This window comes from Oncorhynchus mykiss, chromosome 3, assembly GCF_057628025.1.
Source record: "Oncorhynchus mykiss isolate SJ-2025 chromosome 3, ASM5762802v1, whole genome shotgun sequence".
NCBI lineage: Eukaryota > Metazoa > Chordata > Actinopteri > Salmoniformes > Salmonidae > Oncorhynchus > Oncorhynchus mykiss.
In genome coordinates, this window is record NC_143024.1 from 25627462 (window position 1) to 25648586 (window position 21125).

Consider the following 21125-nt stretch of genomic DNA (forward strand, 5'->3'; position numbering starts at 1 on the left):
AAAAGCCTCAGGTGAGCCAATTTCAAGGCAAGGGTGTGGCAAAATCAAAGGAAAGTTGTGGCAATATCAAGGGAAGGTGTGGCGATAACTAGGGACGGGTGTGTCAATATCAAGGGAAGAGTGTGGCAATATCAAGGGAAGGGTGTGGCAATATCAAGGGAACGGTGTGGCAATATAAAGGGGAAGAATGTGGCTTAAGTTACCCCTCTGCTGCAGGAACTGGGTGGCTGGGTGATTGGGCAATGGGAAAGTCAGTCAAGGGCAGAAAGACTATGAACTGAGTGTTCTAATATGCTTACGGCAGTTTCAAATATCAAGAGTTACAAAGAAACCTCAAAGCACCAGGAATTGGAGGTTTTGGCGAGCGAGGGATTTGGTTTTCATTGTCTTTAGTGATATAATAAAGTGATATCTTGGACTTGTGTCATGTCAGACTAGGATCAGACAGGATTATATTCATCATCTAAGAGACTTGTGAGTCAGAGGGCTTGTGTCGCTTACAACCCCCACAATCTTGACTTTCACTGGCTCCGTATCTGCTTGGGTGGGTCTTTGTTTGCCTTGGCATCATGTTTCTGTTGTTCTTCCAATTCCCACCTTTAGTTAATCATCATCATTTCATTATCATGCCAGCAGCATACCACACTGCTGGCTTGCTTCTGAAGCTAAGCAGGGTTGGTCCTGGTCAGTTCCTGGATGGGAGACCAGATGCTGTTGGAGGGCCAGTAGGAGGCATTCTTTCCTCTGGTCTAAAAAAATATCCCAATGCCCCAGGGCAGTGCCCTGTGTAGGGTCCCGTCTTTCGGATGGGACGTTAAACGGGTGTCCTGACTCTCTGAGGTCATTAAAGATCCCATGACACTTATCGTAAGAGTAGGGGTGTTAACCCCGGTGTCTTGGCTAAATTCCCAATCTGGCCCTCAAACCATCACAGTCAGCTAATAATCCCCAGTTTACAATTGGCTCATTCATCCCCCTCCTCTCTCCTGTAACTATTCCCCAGGTCGTTGCTGCAAATGAGGACGTGTTCTCAGTCAACTTACCTGGTAAAATAACGGATAAATAAAACATTTTTTTCCTTAATGCTTCAAATCAAATGAACAATTCTCCGTTGACATTCTTCATTTACTACCTCTCTCGCGCTCTCTCCCCCACTCAATCCCTTTCCCTCTTGCAATCTCTCTCTCTCTCTCTCTCTTTCTCTCTCTGTCTCTCTCTGTCTCTCTCTCTCTTTCACTCTCTTTCCCCCCTCTCTCCCTCTAACTCTCCTCCTCCCTCTGGCTCTTCCGTTCACCCTCATCCCTTTCTCTCTCTCGACCCTGTCCCGACCCCTCTCTTTTTTCTCCAGCTCTTCATCATTGACCACAACCAGGTGGACTGGCGCATCGCCATGACAAGCCGCAGGGTGCTGGGCATCTCCCTGGAGCTGCTGGTCTGTGCCATCCATCCTGTGGGCACCTACTGGGAGGTGGGCATCCCTGCACCCATCGCCAGGGAGGGGGTAGAGGTCAACTCCTCCAACTCGGCGCCGCTGTGTGTGTCCTCCCGCCACGGGGAGGTGCTGTTGGACACAGAGCTGCTACTGTCGGCACTGATGTTCCTCAGGCTGTACCTGGTCCACAGGACGATCCTACTGCACAGCAAGGTGCTGCTCAGTGCCTCCTATAGGAGTATCGGCTCGCTCAACAACATCAACTTCACGTTCCGCTTCGTGCTCAAGGTGCTGATGAACAAGTACCCAGCGCGCACGCTGATGGTGTTCATCTTCTTGTTCTGGCTCATCGCCTCCTGGATGCTCACGCTGTGTGAGAGGTAGGGTAGAGGGGCGTGCACATGCTGGCACACACTCATGCTCACACACACACACATACATACCTCATGCTCACACACACACACATACATACACGCACGACTCACGCACGACTCTCTCTCTCTCTCTCTCTCTCTCTCTCTCTCTCTCTCTCTCTCTCTCTCTCTCTCTCTCTCTCTCTCTCTCTCTCTGTCTCTCTCTCTCTCTCTCTCTCTCTCTCTCTCTCTCTCTCTCTCTCTCTCTCTCTCTCTCTCTCTCTCTCTCTCTCTCTCTCTCTCTCTCTCTCTCTCTCTCTCTCTCTCTCTCTCTCTCTCTCTCTCTCTCTCTCTCTCTCTCATACACACACACACACACATCTCATGCATGACTCACACACACTCTCCTGTTTGAGAAACACAGGCACAAACAGACGTCTGTGTGATAGACAGAACAGAAAATGAGGACACACAGTGACAGATAAAAACAGTTTGCCTAAATATAAATATAACACATTACTACTGCCAGCACAGAAACACGCACACATACACATACACCCCTACACAGTTTATTACAAACAGACTGGGGCAATCAATTGATCACTCTACTTCAAATATTGATGGTCAATTTGAGTTCCCCATTCGGAAAGGATGTCTAATAACAGATTCAATGTAGATCGTTTTCTGTTGAGTTACTCCGACAAATGACTCTTCATTGCGAGCCAACACATACCGTCCTAGGCCTCTGAAGTCGGCTTGTGGCCAATGTGATGTCATTTGTTTAGGCTGAACCTACAATGGGATGGGATTCTTAGATCTCAGTTACATAGAGAAATCAAACATGTTAATTAATCAAGCTGCATGTTAAACAAACTGACGTTTTGGTTATACTATCTGATGATTGACAGATTGTAAAACTTCTGAGTAACACCCAAAAGGTATAATGCATTATAACTTCCCTGTAGGCAATAGAAGACTTAAGATGAACACTGAATTGGAATGGTCTTGAAATAGATTCTGAGAAAACAACAACTTACAAAAGTCAGCTCATTTTTGAGTCAGTTTCACCATCTGTCCAGACAATTCAACTTCTATTTTCTCTTTCCTGGAATTGAAACAGGACCTTCCCTGACCCCACAGCCACTGCCATATAAACAGATAATCACCGTGAAATCCTTCCTTACAAGCCCTTAACCAACAATGCAGTTTTAAGAAAATAAAGTTAAGAAAAGATCTACTAAATAAACTAAAGTAAAAAAATCTAAAAATTGTTACACAATAAAATAACAATAATAAGGCTGTATACAGGGGGTACTGGTACCGAGTCAATATGCGGGGGTACAGTTTAGACAAAGTAATTTGTACATGTAGGTAGGGTTAAAGTGACTATGCCTAGATAATAAACAGCAAGGGGGGGGGGGGGGGGTTCAATACAAATAGTCCGGTTGGCCATTTGATTAATTGTAAAACAGTCTTATGGCTTGGGGGTAGAAGCTGTTAAGGAGGATTTTGGACCTAGACTTGGTGCTCTGGTACCGCTTAGCAGAGAGAACAGTCTATGACTTGGGTGACTGGAGTTCTTGACAATCAGATTTGACAACTTAATATATCTGCTTTTGTCTTACCCATTGGTCTGATCTTGTTAGTAATGTAATGTCTAGATAATATTGATAAAATCTATGAATATCTTCATGTAAGACATATGTATCTGTGTATGTAGTGAGTGACCCCAGGGTGTGTGGCCCTCTACAGGCAGACACAGGAGGAGACTGGTCGTATGGACACAGCTCTCTGGCTCATTGCCATCACCTTCCTCACCGTGGGATACGGGGACGTGTCCCCCAAAACCAGCTGTGGCAAAGTGGTGTGCCTCTTCACCGGAGTCATGGTAACTATATGGAGTCATGGTAACTATATGGGGAATGGAGAGATAGGGAAAATAACATTTCTAGCCTGAATGTCAAAGCATGATAAAGCCTGTATCTTAAAGGTTACAATGGCTTTTTAAAGCAGAACATTACTGTAAAGTAGACAGGCTAAATAACATACAGAGGCTTGCGAAAATATTCACCCCCTTGGCATTTTTCCTATTTTGTTGCCTTACAACCTGGAATTCAAATATATTTTTGGGGGATTTGTATAATTTGATTTACACAACATGTCTACCACTTTGAAGATGCAAAATATTTTAAATTCTGAAAATAACAAGAAATAAGAATCGTGATACAGTGAATTATAAGTGAAATAATCTGTCTGTAAACAATTGTTGGAAAAATTACTTGTGTCATGCACAAAGTAGATGTCCTATCCGACTTGCCAAAATTATAATTTGTTAACAAGAACGTTGTGAAGTGGTTGAAAAACGAGTTTTAATGACTCCAACCTAAGTGTATGTAAACTTCCGACTTCAACTGTATATACTGAGATCGTGTGACACTTAGATTGTACACAGGTGGACTTTATTTTATCTTTATTTTAAGTAATTATATGACTTCTGAAGGTAATTGATTGCACCAGATCTTAGTTAGGGGCTTCCTAGCAAAGGGGGTGAATATACAGTATATGCACGCACCACTTTTCAGTTTTGAATTTTTTGAAACAAGTTATTTTTTTTCATTTCACCAATTTGGACTATTTTGTGTATGTCCATTACATGAAATCCAAATAAAAATCAATTTAATTTTGAGGTTGTAATGCAACAAAATAGGAAATACAACAAAGGTGATGAATCATTTTGCAAGGAACTGTACATGTACTGTACATGGCTTCATGTCTCTGCAGGTGTACAGATGTATGATACAAATTTGAGCCAGTTTTCTACAGCAGGGAAATAATCCTGCAACAACAGGAAATGTGAATTACTATATGGATTATAATTAATGGACATTTTTGTAAGGGTTGATACATTTTTCGTAAGGGAAAATCATGTCTGAAATTTCAAGGTGGAAATGACAAACTTCAGAAGCCTTTTTAAACCTCAGATACACTGCATTGCAGGAAGGTTATTCTGCAACAGGGTGATCAAATTAAGAAGAATAGAGGGAAACTGAAACACTAGTCAGTGCTCTCTAGTTGGTTGTTTTGTAAGTACCTATTACATTGAAGTGGCTGCAGAAAGTGACTTACTTACAGTAGAAATACAGTGGTGCTTGGTGCCACCCAGTCCCGATATTGACTTTGATGCTGGCGGCTAGTTGCTGGGTACATGCAGAGAGCACGCCATGTACAGTACTGCTTCTTTCTCTATTATCTTCCATGATGGCATTCTTACAATGTCAGCATGTGCCCCCTGTGTGTTGCCAGTGCATGCTATGATGTCTTAAAGTGCAGTAGCTGTATTTTTCATATTGAAGCTTTTCTATTCTATTCTGAAAATGTAACACTGTAATAGTATTATTATTATTGTTTACCCCACTATCAGCCTGTATTTGACATATTCAGGGGAGAATGCCTGATGATGTCTTGGTTGTTTATGGGTCAGAGAAGTGATTCTCTAGTACCAGGCACTCTCTCATCACACACACGCTCACACACACGCACACATGTACAAACACACAGACACACACACAGACACACACACACAGACACACACACACACACACACACACACAGAGACACACACAGACACACACAGACACACACACGTACAAACACACAGAAACACACGCGCACGCACACACACACACACACGTACAAACACACACACACACACACACACACACATGTACAAACACACAGACACACACACAGACAGACACACACACACACACACGTACAAACACACAGACACACACGCGCACGCACACACACACGTACAAACACACACACACACACACACACACGTACAAACACACACACACACACACACACACACACACACACACACACACACACACACACACACACACACACACACACACACACACACACACACACACACACACACACACACACACACACACACACACACTGGAGTAGTTGTTATGTAGATGTCTCGGCACTGAGCAGAGGTGGGGAGATGTGAAAGGTTACAGTGGGTTTTATGGGTGAACTCAAAGAGTACAGGCACTGATAATATTGAACTTTATTTTCATAGCACGTTTCTTACAGAATGCAGCCCCAATGTGCTCTACATGATAACATATGACCTTTCTCTTGTCCAACGACGAAAGCAGGCAGTGTGGTCATTGACTCATGTATTGTTATGTCTGTGACTCAAACACTTTGGTTACACCCAATGGTAAGAAAGGCACACGTAGTAGAAAAAAAGCTCATTTGAAACACTGTAAACATATTTGAAATTTGTGAAAGTGCTGTAACTCTTATGTTCAAGCAGTCTTGGTGCCATGGAAATGACATTAAATAATACACTTCAGGTCTTGTTCTGTCATAGAAAAGAACACAGGAGTTTCACTATGATATATTGTCATATTCAACTGCCATTGTTTACTAAACAATGGACCCTCACCAGTAAGAATATAGGCCAATATCTCAGTTAAGTAGGTTGATGCTGAGTACAAAGAGTTGATAGGTTTTTACAATGGAAAAAATATTTGAGAAGGAGATGGAGAGGGATGGAGAGTAAAGGGAGAGTGAGAGGTGGGAGGTTGGAGGGGGTGGAAGATGGAGCATAAGAGGGAGCTGGGGAGTGAAAAGGAGAGTAGAGAGAGTGAGGGAGAGTGGAATGCAGAGGGAGATGCAGAGGTAGAGGGAGAGTGAGAAGTAGAGGGAGAGATAGAGGGAGATAAAAAATTTACTCATATCCACATGGCAGTCAATGAAACTGAAATACATGGATATCAAATCATAGTTGATTGGATATTACAATACATACACAACAAAACTTTGAAGTTGAAATTCAAGACAATATGTACATTCAGGAGACTCAAAGTTTTGTTTTGTTAATTTACAGTACCAGTCAAAAGTTTGGACACACCTACTCATTCAAGGGGTAGTCTTTATTTTTTACTGGTTTCTACATTGTAGAATAGTAGCGAAGACATCAAAACTATGAAATAACACAAATAGAAGCATGTAACCAAAAAAGTGTTAAACAAATCAAAACATATTTTATTTTTGAGATTCTTCAAAGTAGCCACCCTTTGCCATAATGACAGCTTTGCACACTCTTGGCATTCTCTCAACCAGCTTCACCTGGAATGCTTTTATAACAGTCTTGAAGGAGTTCCCACATATGCTGAGCACTTGTTGACTGCTTTTCCTTCCCTCTGCAGTCCAACTCATCCCAAACCATCTCAATTAGGTTGAGGTTGGGTGATTGTGGAGGCAAGGTCATCTGATGCAGAACTCCATCACTATCTTTATTGGTCAAATAGCCCTTAGGCAGCCTGGAGGTGTGTTGAGTCATTGTCCTGTTGAAAAACAAATTATAGTTCCACTAAGTGGAAACCAGATGGGATGGCATATCGATGCAGAATGCTGTGGTAGCCATGCTGGTTAAGTGTGCCTTGAATTCTAAATAAATCACAGACAGTGTCACCAGCAAAGCACCCCTACACCATCCCACCTCCTCCTCCAAGCTTCAAGGTGGGAACCCCACATGTGGAGATCATCCGTTCACCTACTCTGCGTCTCACAAAGAAACGTCAGTGGGAACCATAAATCGCAAATTTGGACTCATCCGACCAAAGGACAGATTTCAACCTTTCTAGTGGCCGTTGCTTGTGTTTCTTTGCCCAAGCAAGTCTCTTCTTCTTATTTGTGTCCTTTAGTAGTGGTTTCTTGCAGCAATTCAAATATGAATTTGCCTGATTCACACAGTCTCCTCTGAACAGTTGATGTTGAGATGTGTCTGTTACTTGAACTCTGTGAAGCATTTATCTGGGCAGCAATTTCTGAGGCTGGTAACTCTAATGAACTTATTGTCTGCAGCAGAGGTAACTCTGGGTCTTCCTTTCCTGTGGCGGTCCTCATGAGAGCCAGTTTCCTCATAGCACTTGATGGTTTTTGCGACTGCACTTGAAGAAACTTATTGAAATGTTCCCCATTGACTGATCTTCATGTCTTAAAGTAATAATGGACTGTCATTCCTCTTTGCTTATTTGAGCTGTTCTGGCCATAATTATTATTATTTTTTACCAAATAGGGCGATCTTCCTTATACCACCCATACCACCCAATAATACAACTGATTGGCTCAAACAAATTAAGAAGGAAAGAAATTCCACAAATACATTTTTAACAATGCACACCTGTTAATTGAAATGCATTCCAGGTGACGACCTCATGAAGCTGGTTGAGAGAATGCCAAGTGTGTGCAAAGCTGTCATCAAGGCAAAGGGTGGCTACTTTGTAGAATCTCAAATATAAAATATATTTTGATTTGTTTCAGACTTTTTTGTTATTTCAAACTTTTGATTTCTTCACTATTATTCTACAATGTAGAAACTAGTAAAAATAAAGAAAACCCCTGGAATGAGAAGGTGTGTCCAAACTTTTGACTCGTACTGTATGGAATGGGCGACTTTTATATCTCTCAGTCCTGGCATGTGGAATAGAGAGCAGGTGGATCTGCCTGACACTTGTCCTCGGCAGACAGGTAACTAACTGTTCTCTGAAGGGGGACTTGAACAGGGAAAAAGGAAAATCAAGGTACAGTTTCTCTCTTCTCTCATGAAGTGAGGGCAGGTGATAGTGATGTCAGAGCATTGTTGTTTCCAGGATATGCCGTGCCAGGGATGGTTCTGCAAACACGCTTCTGTATGGGCTCGAGTTGTTCAGAGAGGGTTTGAGTCAAGGAGCTGTGCCAAGATGTTGCGATATACTCTAGGCAGGGTTGAACATAGCCCGTGCAGATGGCTACCAGGTCCATTTGTGGTACGTCGACGTAGGAAGAACAACTTTTTGCTTCCCTTGCGAATCATTGAATCGATTTGTTTGTCACCCTGCAGATTGTTTTTCACAATGACTCCAAGGACTTTCACACTTCCACAGACTTGCAGGTTTTTCCCATATATCATAAGGGGACATGCAGGGGACAGGTTTCTCATGCATGCTACCAACAGGATCTTGCACTTTGAAGGGTTTAGGACCATGTGACTAGTACAGGGAGAGAGAGAGGGAGAGGGAGAGGGAGGGAGGTATCTGGGTGTTTTCTGCTTGTTGTGCTGTAAGGACTTGGCTCTCTGCCTCACCTCAGCTCTGTCCGTTTCCGATCCGAGCAGATAAGCGACGGAGAGTCACAAGACCGGCAGAGGGGCGCGAGCCAGGCCGAGACACCTCCCTGACACAGTGGAAAATTATCCTTCACTCCTCTTTCTCTCCCTCTCCCCTTGTTTTTATAAGCTTTCCCCTTTTTTAAGGGGAAACTTTCCACCATTTCCATTTTTAGGTAGTTTATAGCCTTTGGCACCACTGGAACAGGAGGGCGTGCCAACCTGTGCCCATGACTTGAGAAAAAAAAAGTTTCCTACTCCCAACAGAGCAGCTCTCTAGGACAATGAGTGAAGCAGTACTCACACCTGTAGTGCTCGGCTGTCAATGACCCCTAGGCTCAGCACATCTACCCTGGGCTAGCCTGCCTCTCTGGTAGTGTCCCAGCTGTGTAGGGGAGGTGAGCAGAGCAGTGTGCTCACCACACATCCTATCAGTGGGGTGTGAATGGATCCATGGAAAGGATGTTGTGCCTCTTAGAATTCCCAGATTACACTGGTGCAGATTCACATGGAATCTTTGGTTCCAGTCATGCCCATATCAGTACCAGTGAGTGGGCTGGTTGATGTTAGGAAGCCAGCAGAGTATTTTGGGAGCTCTTAGGAGGGGACAGGGGACTAGTGCAGGATTTGTGATTTATCCATCCAAATGGCTCTTAGCATTATCTCTGTGTCCAGACTGTAAACCGTGTTTCATTGTGAGCCTTGGCCTGCATGCTAATATGATTGTTCTTTTTTAATCAGACTTTTATCTCTCTCTCTCTTTTACTAATGCAAACAAGGGAAGGAAAACAGGTAAAAATTGGTGTTCATTTTCAAACCAGTCTAATCTTTAAATGATATGATTACACTGTGTCTCTAAAACCATGTACTGTATTTCCTCAGTAATTACACTGGCAGGTACAATGCAATTACGTTGTAGGTAGATACACATTGGTACAACTGTGAGCTTTGTGCAATTACAGTACATATTGATATAAAATTGCTCTCAATTGTAAATTAACTATGTTAAACCTCCCCCATAGGTTGGAATTGTAATCTAAGATTACACAGTAAGAATTAGTGTGTTGAGACTATTGTACCACACTGAAATATAGTCACTTTTAGTGCCAAGTCACTCTGATTCTGTAACGGTTTTCTTCTGTGGACGAAGGATCGGACCAAAGCGCAGCGTGGTTAGAGTTCAACATGTTTAATAAAGACCATAAACGTGAACACTACAAAATACCCAAAACAACAAATGTGAAAAACCAAAACAGTCCTATCTGGTGCATAGACACAAAGACAGAAGACAAGAAACAACCACCCACAAAAACCCAACACAAAACAGGCTACCTAAATATGGTCCCCAATCAGAGACAATGACTAACACCTGCCTCTGATTGAGAACCATATCAGGCCAAACATAGAAATGGGAAAACTAGACACACAACATAGAATGCCCACTCAGCTCACGTCCTGACCAACACTAAAACGAAGAAAACACAAAAGAACTATGGTCAGAACATGACAGATTCACTCTGTGGGGTTCCTGAGCATTCGTCAGCATTTAGTTGTTCCCTATCCAGCAATAGCACAATGTTGACCTTATGGTTTACTATTCTCAGAGTAAACCATACCACTATATCAGTGGCACAGTGGCATATGATTAACCATTTCACTCTCACATAAACATAAGGTCAATTCAGTGTAACTGGTATTATTAGGCGAAATAGGCATAATAGGCCCACCATATTTGTACAAGTTATAGCAAGTCACAACTATGTCATAACTTCTTGAAAAGAAATTGCGATGTCTATCTTGATGTTGGCCAAACAAACCTGAAACTATAGGGCTGATTTTGAATGTTGACATGATCATTTTGTGAATTCCGACTGACTCCCGCTCTTACGGGTCACAAGGGGACACGAGGAGGATGACAAACAGTGGTGGTGGTAATCATGGTGACGGTGGTGTGACTGTCTGTATGTCTGTCCTCAGGGTGTGGCCTGTACCGCCATGCTGGTGGCCGTCATGACCAAGAAGCTGGCACTGAACAAAGGAGAGAAACACGTTCACTTCTTCATGATGGACATCCAGATCTCCAAACGGGTGAGACGAGGAGAACGACTGCACCAGAGTTTTTCCATATCCCATGTGTCCAACTAGTCAGGAAAACTCTGGGCCCTAGTTCTAACCTTTACAAGGGCTGGGAGTTTTTCCTGGTCAGGTGGTCACATGGTCAGTAAAAATACCTGGCTCTATAATGACAGTAATGAATGAGCATGTTGTGGGTGTCTCTCAGTGGAAGGAGTCATTTATCCCCATATTTCCAATAACTGAATGACAAGAAAAACATACTGTGAAGATCCAAACCACTGTCCTGCATTGATAACCGGAAGCAGCCACCTCCCTTCAAAGGTTCCCTCGGTCTCACAAGAAAAACAAAACCCTTGACACAACAGATGAGGCCTCCTGGGTGGATGCAGCGATATTTTCCACGTCGCACGCGTGTTATGACTTTGGAGTCTTTTTATAATATTATTCTTTCCTTAAATAGGCCATTCCAGAGGACAGGATAGTGTGGGAAAATGACTGGGGGGGGGGGGGCTCGGGAGGTGGGGCCCGCCAATCTCTTATTAGCCTCCAAAAGGCGTCAAAAGGAGGAAATAATCGTGTCCCTGTCAGGAAAGGGACTGCCAGGATGGGGAGCTCGGACCGACAGGAAACTGGATAAGATGGTGTGTGTGTACTCACTGCCGTAACTGAGGACACAGTGAGCAAGCGTATGTTGGTGAGGGGTTACTTCATGTTGAAGCCTCGGACAGGATCCATCTGTTTGCTTATCGCCGGGAAGAAGAATCAACAACCTGAAAATAAACGAGCACAACGGAAGATGCTAGCATGATTTCCATATCCATTTCCCAATATCCATCATTCTCTAATATGCAAGTAGTGTATGGCAGGATTCTTTGAAATCCACTGACCTGATTGAGCATTAGCTGAGCGCTAGGTTGGCAGTGTAGGGTGTAGGCTATACCTGGCTGCAGGCTGCAGTGTGTTGTCAGTGTGAGGATGTGAGGTTGTAGGTCTGCTGAGGATATAACCACTTCCTCCCTGGCACTGAACACATCCTCTCACTGGGTGCATCCTTATGTCTGTTTGTAGTTGTTTGGTGTGTGTGTGTGCGTCCCTGCGGTGTTGTCCGTCGTTGCCCTGATTTACGTTGACAGGAAGAATAAGGAAAGACATCTGGGCACGGCCCCTGACGGCCCCTAATAATAACCCCACACAGAGGACAACACAAGACAACGCCTGGCTGTAGTGACATCACCAAGCTCAGATAGCAGGGCAGTTACAGTGTCCTCGTCAGGAAGGAGAGCAGACACTAATAGAATCAAAGAGAAACAAGAGGAATATGTTTCCGTAACCAACATATGGCCCACTGATGCCTATTCACATCCTCAAATATTATTCCCTGTATGACGGGTACGCATACATCCGTTTGTGTTTTTAGCAAACACCGTCGAGTAGCAAACATTAGTGTACAGTCCATCCCGCCTGACCCAGTTCTGCACTAGGCAACATTGTTTTCATCAACGTTAACCATGGACTACCTCTCACTTCATAACAGCAGTTTAATCAGCAAATAAACAGGCTCCCATGATGGCACCATTATATACACATGCTCCCAAGATGGCACCATGATCTAAACATGCTCCCAAGATGGCACCATGATATAAACATGTTCCCAAGATGGCACCATGATATAAACATGCTCCCATGATGGCATCATGATATAAACATGCTCCCAAGATGGCACCATGATATAAACATGCTCCCAAGATGGCACCATGATATAAACATGCTCCCATGATGGCACCATGATCTAAACATGCTCCCAAGATGACACCATGATCTAAACATGCTCCCAAGATGGCACCATGATATAAACATGCTCCCATGATGGCACCATGATATAAACATGCTCCCATGATGGCACCATGATATAAACATGCTCCCATGATGGCACCATGATCTAAACATGCTCCCAAGATGGCATCATGATATAAACATGCTCCCATGATGGCACCATGATCTAAACATGCTCCCATGATGGCACCATGATCTAAACATGCTCCCAAGATGACACCATGATATAAACATGTGCCCAAGATGGCACCATGATATAAACATGCTCCCATGATGGCACCATGATCTAAACATCCTCCCAAGATGGCACCATTATATGAACATACTCCCAAGGTGGCACCATGATATAAACATGCCCCCAAGATGACACCATGCTATGACATGCTGTCATCCTTCCGGTTAGTGCGGTAATTCTATACGCATGAGTGTTAGCTTAATGCATCACCGTTCCATATACTCTTATCTCCAGCTGTGACAGTCATTCTGTACAAAGGAGTGTGTTGTGTCACACACGTACACGTTAGGGCTGCACGTTTGATTGACTGGGTCTAGATGTTGGTGCTCTGTCTGTCCCAGATCCGCCATGCTGCTGCCAACGTGCTGAGGGAGTGTTGGCTGCTGCACCGCACCAACATGACCAAGGGCAACAGTGGAGAGCACCGCAGACACCAGAGGTGCCTACTGGAGGCCATCAGAGTGTAAGTCCTCATCACAGTTTAACCTTTGTATTTCAGATGGGAGCTGGCCATAAGTTTGTCCACTGCTATATGCATCTTCAGGTTTCTTGACACATCTCATCTCGACTAGATTTGTTCTGCAGAAACACTGGAGAACAGAAGAATAGCAGTACATTTAGAGACCATTCAGAACACTAAGCAGGCTAAAGTGTGTGTGTGTGTGTGTGTGTGTGTGTGTGTGTGTGTGTGTTGTGATGGTTTTATGGGTCATTAACTCTTTGTCAACACTAAACAGAGTCTATTTTGTTTGGATGCTACGATCCAGCAAAACAAGCTTGGCATTCCACCCCTTTCGGTAAAAGATTAGGCCACTATGTAAAATCGACTTTAGACATCAATCAAGTGGATACACTCACTGACAATAGTACAGTTTGATTTTAGAATAGAGTAAAGCATACAACATAGTCTCACTCTTACAAAAGCTCTCATGACTAAAAGAGCTGGACAATGGTGATCTGACAAACAGTGAAACGTTTATTTGACACGGAATTCAGAAGAAGGAACTTCCATCATGTGAAGTCAAATCACAACTAAGAAACACTGGAAAAGTTAACAAAAAACTGCTTGTGTTTTGACGAAAAAACGAATCTGAATGACAGCTCCTTCTCCATAATAGCACTTGGGAACTTTGACGTCCTCTGCCTGCTTCCTCATGTCTACTTTCATTGTTGTTCATCCTTGTTGTTTGACAATGTATTCTAGCCTTCCTGCTAATAACAAGTGGAGTGAGGTGTGGGGTTGCCTGACTTCTTTCACTGGAGATCAAGGAAGCTTAGACGTGTGAATATGTGAGTCATTATCAGGCAGCAGGACTTCATAATAGTGTGTGTGTGTGTGTGTGTGTGTGTGTGTGTGTGTGTGTGTGTGTGTGTGTGTGTGTGTGTGTGTGTGTGTGTGTGTGTGTGTGTGTGCATATGTGTGGGAGAGAAAGAGTATGCCTGTTAGGGTGGAGGGGTTACATTTCCTGTTGTACAGTTAGCAGACCCACTATAAATACATGTTGGAAAGAAAGCATGAGGAGACACTTCCAGCACCTTGGAATGGAGACAGAGCCAAATCAGTTAAGTTACTATTTAGAGACTAATTTTGTTTGTACTTTTTCAGGTTTTTATGTATCGGTTCTTTGGCTCTGGCAACCCCACTAGGACATTTTAGTGCACATGAGTGCTTGATGGAAGTTCCCTGCAATATTGGTTTCCGTTTTTCTTATTCTGGGGCAGTTCTGGTTTCATCCAACTTAGAATCTAAATTTAGTTTTTTTTCCAACCCTAAACGTTGAAAACATTGGAGCAACAGACATTTCTCCAATCTACCCATTCTGAGCACAAAGCAGGGCTCCTGGATGTTGAGTTATTGACAGTATCTAAGAGCCAAACACGATAAACTTAAAAGGGTCAACCTGCAGATGCCACATCCAGTCTCCCCAGGGGAAGTTAACTACTGACTTTCAGTGTGCATATAGGGAAGGGCACTCAACTTGTACTGCACTGACTAAGATGGCTGATGATTGGCTAAAATAAATGGATCGTAAGATGATAGTTGGAGCTGTATTATTAGATTTCAGTGCAGCCTTTGATGTTATTGATCATCATTCGTATTGAAAAAACTTGTTATGGCTTTACATCACCTGCCATCATACGGTTTGAGAGTTACTAATCAAACAGAACTCAGAGAGTATTCTTCAATGGAAGCTTCTCCAACATCAGATACAGTCAGAAGTTTACAAACACTTAGGTTGGAGTCATTAAAACTAGTTTTTCAATCACTCCACACATTTCTTGTTAACAAACTATAGTTTTGGCAAGTCGGTTAGGACATCTACTTTGTGCATGACACAAGTAATATTTCCAACAATTGTTTTCAGACAGATTATTTCACTTACAGTATAATTCACTGTATCACAATTTCAGTGGGTTAGAAGTTTACATACACTAAGTTGACTGTGCCTTTAAACAGCTTGGAAAATTCCAGAAAATTATGTCCTGGCTTTAGAAGCTTCTGACATCATTTGAGTCAATTGGAGGTGTACCTGTGGATGTATTTCAAGGCCTGCCTTCAAACTCAGTGCCTCTTTGCTTGACATCATGGGAAAATCAAAAGAAATCAGCCAAGACCCTAGAAAAACATATATAGACCTCCACAAGTGTGCTTCATCCTTGGGAGCAATTTCCAAACGTCTGAAGGTACCACGTTCATCTGTACAAACAATAGTACGCAAGTATAAACACCATGGGACCATGCAGCCATCATACTGCTCAGGAAGGAGACACGTTCTGTCTCCTAGAGATGAACGTACTTTGGTGCGAAAAGCGCAAATCAATCCCAGAACAACAGCAAAGGACCTTGTGAAGATGCTGGAGGAAACAGGTTCAAAAGTATCTATATCCACAGTAAAACGAGTCCTATATCAACATAGCCTGAAAGGCCGCTCAGCAAAGAAGTAGCCACTGCTCCAAACCGCCATAAAAAAGTCAGACTACGGTTTGCAACTGCACATGGGGACAAAGATCGGACTATTTGGAGAAATGTACTCTGGTCTGATGAAACAAAAATAGAACTGTTTGGCCATAATGACCATCGTTATGTTTGGAGTAAAAAGGGGGAGGCTTGCAAGCCGAAGAACACCATCCCAACCGCGAAGCACATGGGTGGCAGCATCATGTTGTGAGGGTGCTTTGCTGCAGGAGGGACTGGTGCACTTCACAAATTAGATGGCATCACAAGGAAGGAAAATTATGTGGATATATTGAAGCAACATCTCAAGACAGAGTCAGGAAGTTAATGCTTGGTCGCAAATGGGTCTTCCAAATGGACAATGACCCCAAGCATACTTCCAAAGTTGTGGCAAAATGGCTTAAGGACAACAAAGTCAAGGTATTGGAGTGGCCATCACAAAGCCCTGACCTCAATCCTATAGAACATTTGTGGGCAGAACTGAAAAAGTGTGTGCGAGCACGGAGGCCTACAAACCTGACTCAGTTACACCAGCTCTGTCAGGAGGAATAGGCCAAAATTCACCCAATTTATTGTGGGAAGCTTGTGGAAGGCTACCCGAAATGTTTGACCCAAGTTAAACAATTTAAAGGCAATGCTACCAAATACTAATTGATTCTATGTAAACTTCTGACCCACTGGGAATGTGATGAAAGAAATAAAAGCTGAAATAAATAGTTATTTCTAGTATTATTCTGACATTTCACATTCTTAAAATAAAGTGGTGATCCTAACTGACCTAAGACAGGGAATATTTACTAGGATTAAATGTCAGGAATTGTGAAAAACTGAGTTTAAATGTATTTGGCTAAGGTGTACAGTCGTGGCCAAAAGTTTTGAGAATGACACAAATATCTACAGTGCCTTGCGAAAGTATTCGGCCCCCTTGAACTTTTGCCACATTTCAGGCTTCAAACATAAAGATATAAAACTGTATTTTTTTGTGAAGAATCAACAACAAGTGGGACACAATCATGAAGTGGAACGACATTTATTGGATATTTCAAACTTTTTTAACAAATCAAAAACTGAAAAATTGGGCGTGCAAAATTATTCAGCCCCTTTACTTTCAGTGCAGCAAACTCTCTCCAGAAGTTCAGTGAGGATCTCTGAATGATCCAATGTTGACCTAAATGACTAATGATGATAAATACAATCCACCTGTGTGTAATCAAGTCTCCGTATAAATGCACCTGCACTGTGATAGTCTCAGAGGTCCGTTAAAAGCGCAGAGAGCATCATGAAGAACAAGGAACACACCAGGCAGGTCCGAGATACTGTTGTGAAGAAGTTTAAAGCCGGATTTGGATACAAAAAGATTTCCCAAGCTTTAAACATCCCAAGGAGCACTGTGCAAGCGATAATATTGAAATGGAAGGAGTATCAGACCACTGCAAATCTACCAAGACCTGGCCGTCCCTCTAAACTTTCAGCTCATACAAGGAGAAGACTGATCAGAGATGCAGCCAAGAGGCCCATGATCACTCTGGATGAACTGCAGAGATCTACAGCTGAGGTGGGAGACTCTGTCCATAGGACAACAATCAGTCGTATATTGCACAAATCTGGCCTTTATGGAAGAGTGGCAAGAAGAAAGCCATTTCTTAAAGATATCCATAAAAAGTGTTGTTTAAAGTTTGCCACAAGCCACCTGGGAGACACACCAAACATGTGGAAGAAGGTGCTCTGGTCAGATGAAACCAAAATTTAACTTTTTGGCAAGAATGCAAAACGTTCTGTTTGGCGTAAAAGCAACACAGCTGAACACACCATCCCCACTGTCAAACATGGTGGTGGCAGCATCATGGTTTGGGCCTGCTTTTCTTCAGCAGGGACAGGGAAGATGGTTAAAATTGATGGGAAGATGGATGGAGCCAAATACAGGACCATTCTGGAAGAAAACCTGATGGAGTCTGCAAAAGACCTGAGACTGGGACGGAGATTTGTCTTCCAACAAGACAATGATCCAAAACATAAAGCAAAATCTACATTGGAATGGTTCAAAAATAAACATATCCAGGTGTTAGAATGGCCAAGTCAAAGTCCAGACCTGAATCCAATCGAGAATCTGTGGAAAGAACTGAAAACTGCTGTTCACAAATGCTCTCCATCCAACCTCACTGAGCTCGAGCTGTTTTGCAAGGAGGAATGGGAAAACATTTCAGTCTCTCGATGTGCAAAACTGATAGAGACATACCCCAAGCGACTTACAGCTGTAATCGCAGCAAAAGGTGGCGCTACAAAGTATTAACTTAAGGGGGCTGAATAATTTTGCACGCCCAATTTTTCAGTTTTTGATTTGTTAAAAAAGTTTGAAATATCCAATAAATGTCGTTCCACTTCATGATTGTGTCCCACTTGTTGTTGATTCTTCACAAAAAAATACAGTTTTATATCTTTATGTTTGAAGCCTGAAATGTGGCAAAAGGTCGCAAAGTTCAAGGGGGCTGAATACTTTCGCAAGGCACTGTATTTTCACAAAGTCTGCTGCCTCAGTTTGTATGATGGCAATTTGCATATACTCCAGAATGTTATGAAGAGTGATCAGATGAATTGCAATTAATTGCAAAGCCCCTCTTTGCCATGCAAAATTAACTGAATCCCCCCAAAAACATTTCCACTGCATTTCAGCCCTGCCAGAAAAGGACCAGCTGACATCATGTCAGTGGTTCTCTCGTTAACACAGGTGTGAGTGTTGACGAGGACAAGGCTGGAGATCACTCTGTCATTCTGATTGAGTTCGAATAACAGACTGGAAGCTTCAAAAGGAGGGTGGTGCTTGGAATCATTGTTCTTCCTCTGTCAATCATGGTTACCTGCAATGAAACGCGTGCCATCATCATTGTTTTGCACAAAAAGGGCTTCACAGGCAAGGTTATTGCTGCCAGTAAGATTGCACCAAAATCAACCATTTATCGGATCATCAAGAACTTCAAGGAGAGCGGTTCAATTGTTGTGAAGAAGGCTTCAGGGCGCCCAAGAAAGCCCAGCAAGCACCAGGACCATGTCCTAAAGTTGATTCAGCTGTGGGATCAGGGTACCACCAGTACAGAGCTTGCTCAGGAATGGCAGCAGGCAGGTGTGAGTGCATCTGCACGCAGAGTGAGGCAAAGACTTTTGGAGGTTTTCCTGGTGTCAAGAAGGGCAGCAACGAAGCCACTTCTCTCCAGGAAAAACATCAGGGACGGACTGATATTCTGCAAAAGGTACAGGGATTGGACTGCTGAGGACTGGGGTAAAGTCATGTTCTCTGATGAATCCCCTTTCCGATTGTTTGGGGCATCTGGAAAAAAGCTTGTCCGGAGAAGACAAGGTGAGCGCTACCATCACTCCTGTGTCATGCCAACAGTAAAGCATCCTGAGGCCATTCATGTGTGGGGTTGCTTCTCAGCCAAGGGAGTGGGCTCTCTCACAATTTTGCCTAAGAACACAGCCATGAATAAAGAATGGTACCAACACATCCTCCGAGAGCAACTTCTTCCAACCATCCAGGAACAGTTTGGTGACGAACAATGCCTTTTCCAGCATGATGGAGCACCTTGCCATAAGGCAAAAGTGATAACTAAGTGTCTCGGGGAACAAAACATCGATATTTTGGGTCCATGGCCAGGAAACTCCCCAGACCTTAATCCCATTGAGAACTTGTGGTCAATCCTCAAGAGGTGCGTGGACAAACAAAAACCCACAAATTCTGACAAACTCCAAGCATTGATTATGCAAGAATGGGCTGCCATCAGTCAGGATGTGGCCCAGAAGTTAATTGACAGCATTCCAGGGCGGATTGCAGAGGTCTTGAAAAAGAAGGGTCAACACTGCAAATATTGACTCTTTGCATCAACTTCATGTAATTGTCAATAAAAGCCTTTGACACTTATGAAATGCTTGTAATTATACTTCAGCATTCCATAGTAACATCTGACAAAAATATCTAAAGACACTGAAGCAGCAAACTTTGTGAAAATTAATATTTGGGTCATTCTTAAAACTTTTGGTCACGACTGTATGTAAATGTCCGACTTCAACTGTATGTACAGTGCGGTATCCATCATGGCAGTTGCCTTGGGCTGTTACTATTCTCTATTGTTTACAAGAATGCACACTCTATATATAAGCACCTACAGCCAGTGAGCTCACTGAGGCTCTTAGTAAAGAGTTACAGTCAGAGTGGGTAATTAACAATAAACTGGCCTTAAATACATCTAAAACCAAAAGCATTGTATTTGGTTAAAAGCATTCTCTTAGACCTAAACCTCAACTGGAGTTGTGCAGGATGTGACCAGGATGTGACCATTGAACAAGTTGAAGAAGCTGAACTCCAGGGAGTAACCTATGTTATCAAGTTCAAGTTATATTGACAAAGTTGTTATAAAAATATGTTCTGCGTTTGTGACACAAAGATCAACTGTACTAGTTGTTCAGGCTCTGATCTTGTCCCATCTTAATTACTGTCTGGTGTTATGGTCAGGTTCAGCAAAGAAAGACCTAGCAAAGCTGCAGCTGGCTCAAAACAAAGCAGTGTGCCTTGCCCTTAACTGCACAAACAGAACTAACATCAACAACATGCATGATGGTCTCATGGTTGAGGAGAAATTGACTACTCTCGTCTAGTCTTTTGAAGAAACATTTGTGTGTTGCAATATGCCTAACCACTTGTATAATCTATTTACATACACTTGAAAAAGACACATTCCCCACCAGACATGCCACTATGGGTTTTCTTCATGGTACCCAAACCAAAAACAGATTTTATCCGTTGCTTAGTTATGTATAGCGCCATGTCATAGTGGAATGCTCTGCCACCAGAGGTTACTCAGGCAAAAAGCAAGTTTAGCTTTAAAAAACTGATAATAAACATACAGTATTGTATCACAGCGCCTCTCCTCTTTCTAAAGATCTGATTTAACTGTACTGTATATAATAATATGAATATACACTGAGTATACAAACATTAAGAACACCTGCTCTTTCCATGGCATAGACTGACCAGGTGAATCAAGGTGAAAGCTATGATCCCTTATTGATGTCAA

At 42.9% G+C, this 21125-nt stretch overlaps 1 protein-coding gene across 3 annotated transcripts in view; it reads left to right on the plus strand.

Annotated features, from left to right (window-relative positions):
- The window catches only part of LOC110510617 (intermediate conductance calcium-activated potassium channel protein 4), a 43084-nt gene that overhangs the window by 13203 nt on the left and 8756 nt on the right, over positions 1-21125 (plus strand). For all 3 annotated transcript variants that reach the window (XR_016493166.1, XM_036975405.2, XM_090226325.1), the window contains exons 3-6: positions 1349-1812; positions 3538-3673; positions 10937-11047; positions 13445-13566. Coding sequence is in view for 2 of the 3 variants with exons in the window: in XM_036975405.2 (XP_036831300.2) it covers positions 1349-1812; positions 3538-3673; positions 10937-11047; positions 13445-13566 (833 nt within the window). In the remaining variant the exon portion in view is untranslated. The remainder of the gene's footprint in view (positions 1-1348; positions 1813-3537; positions 3674-10936; positions 11048-13444; positions 13567-21125) is intronic.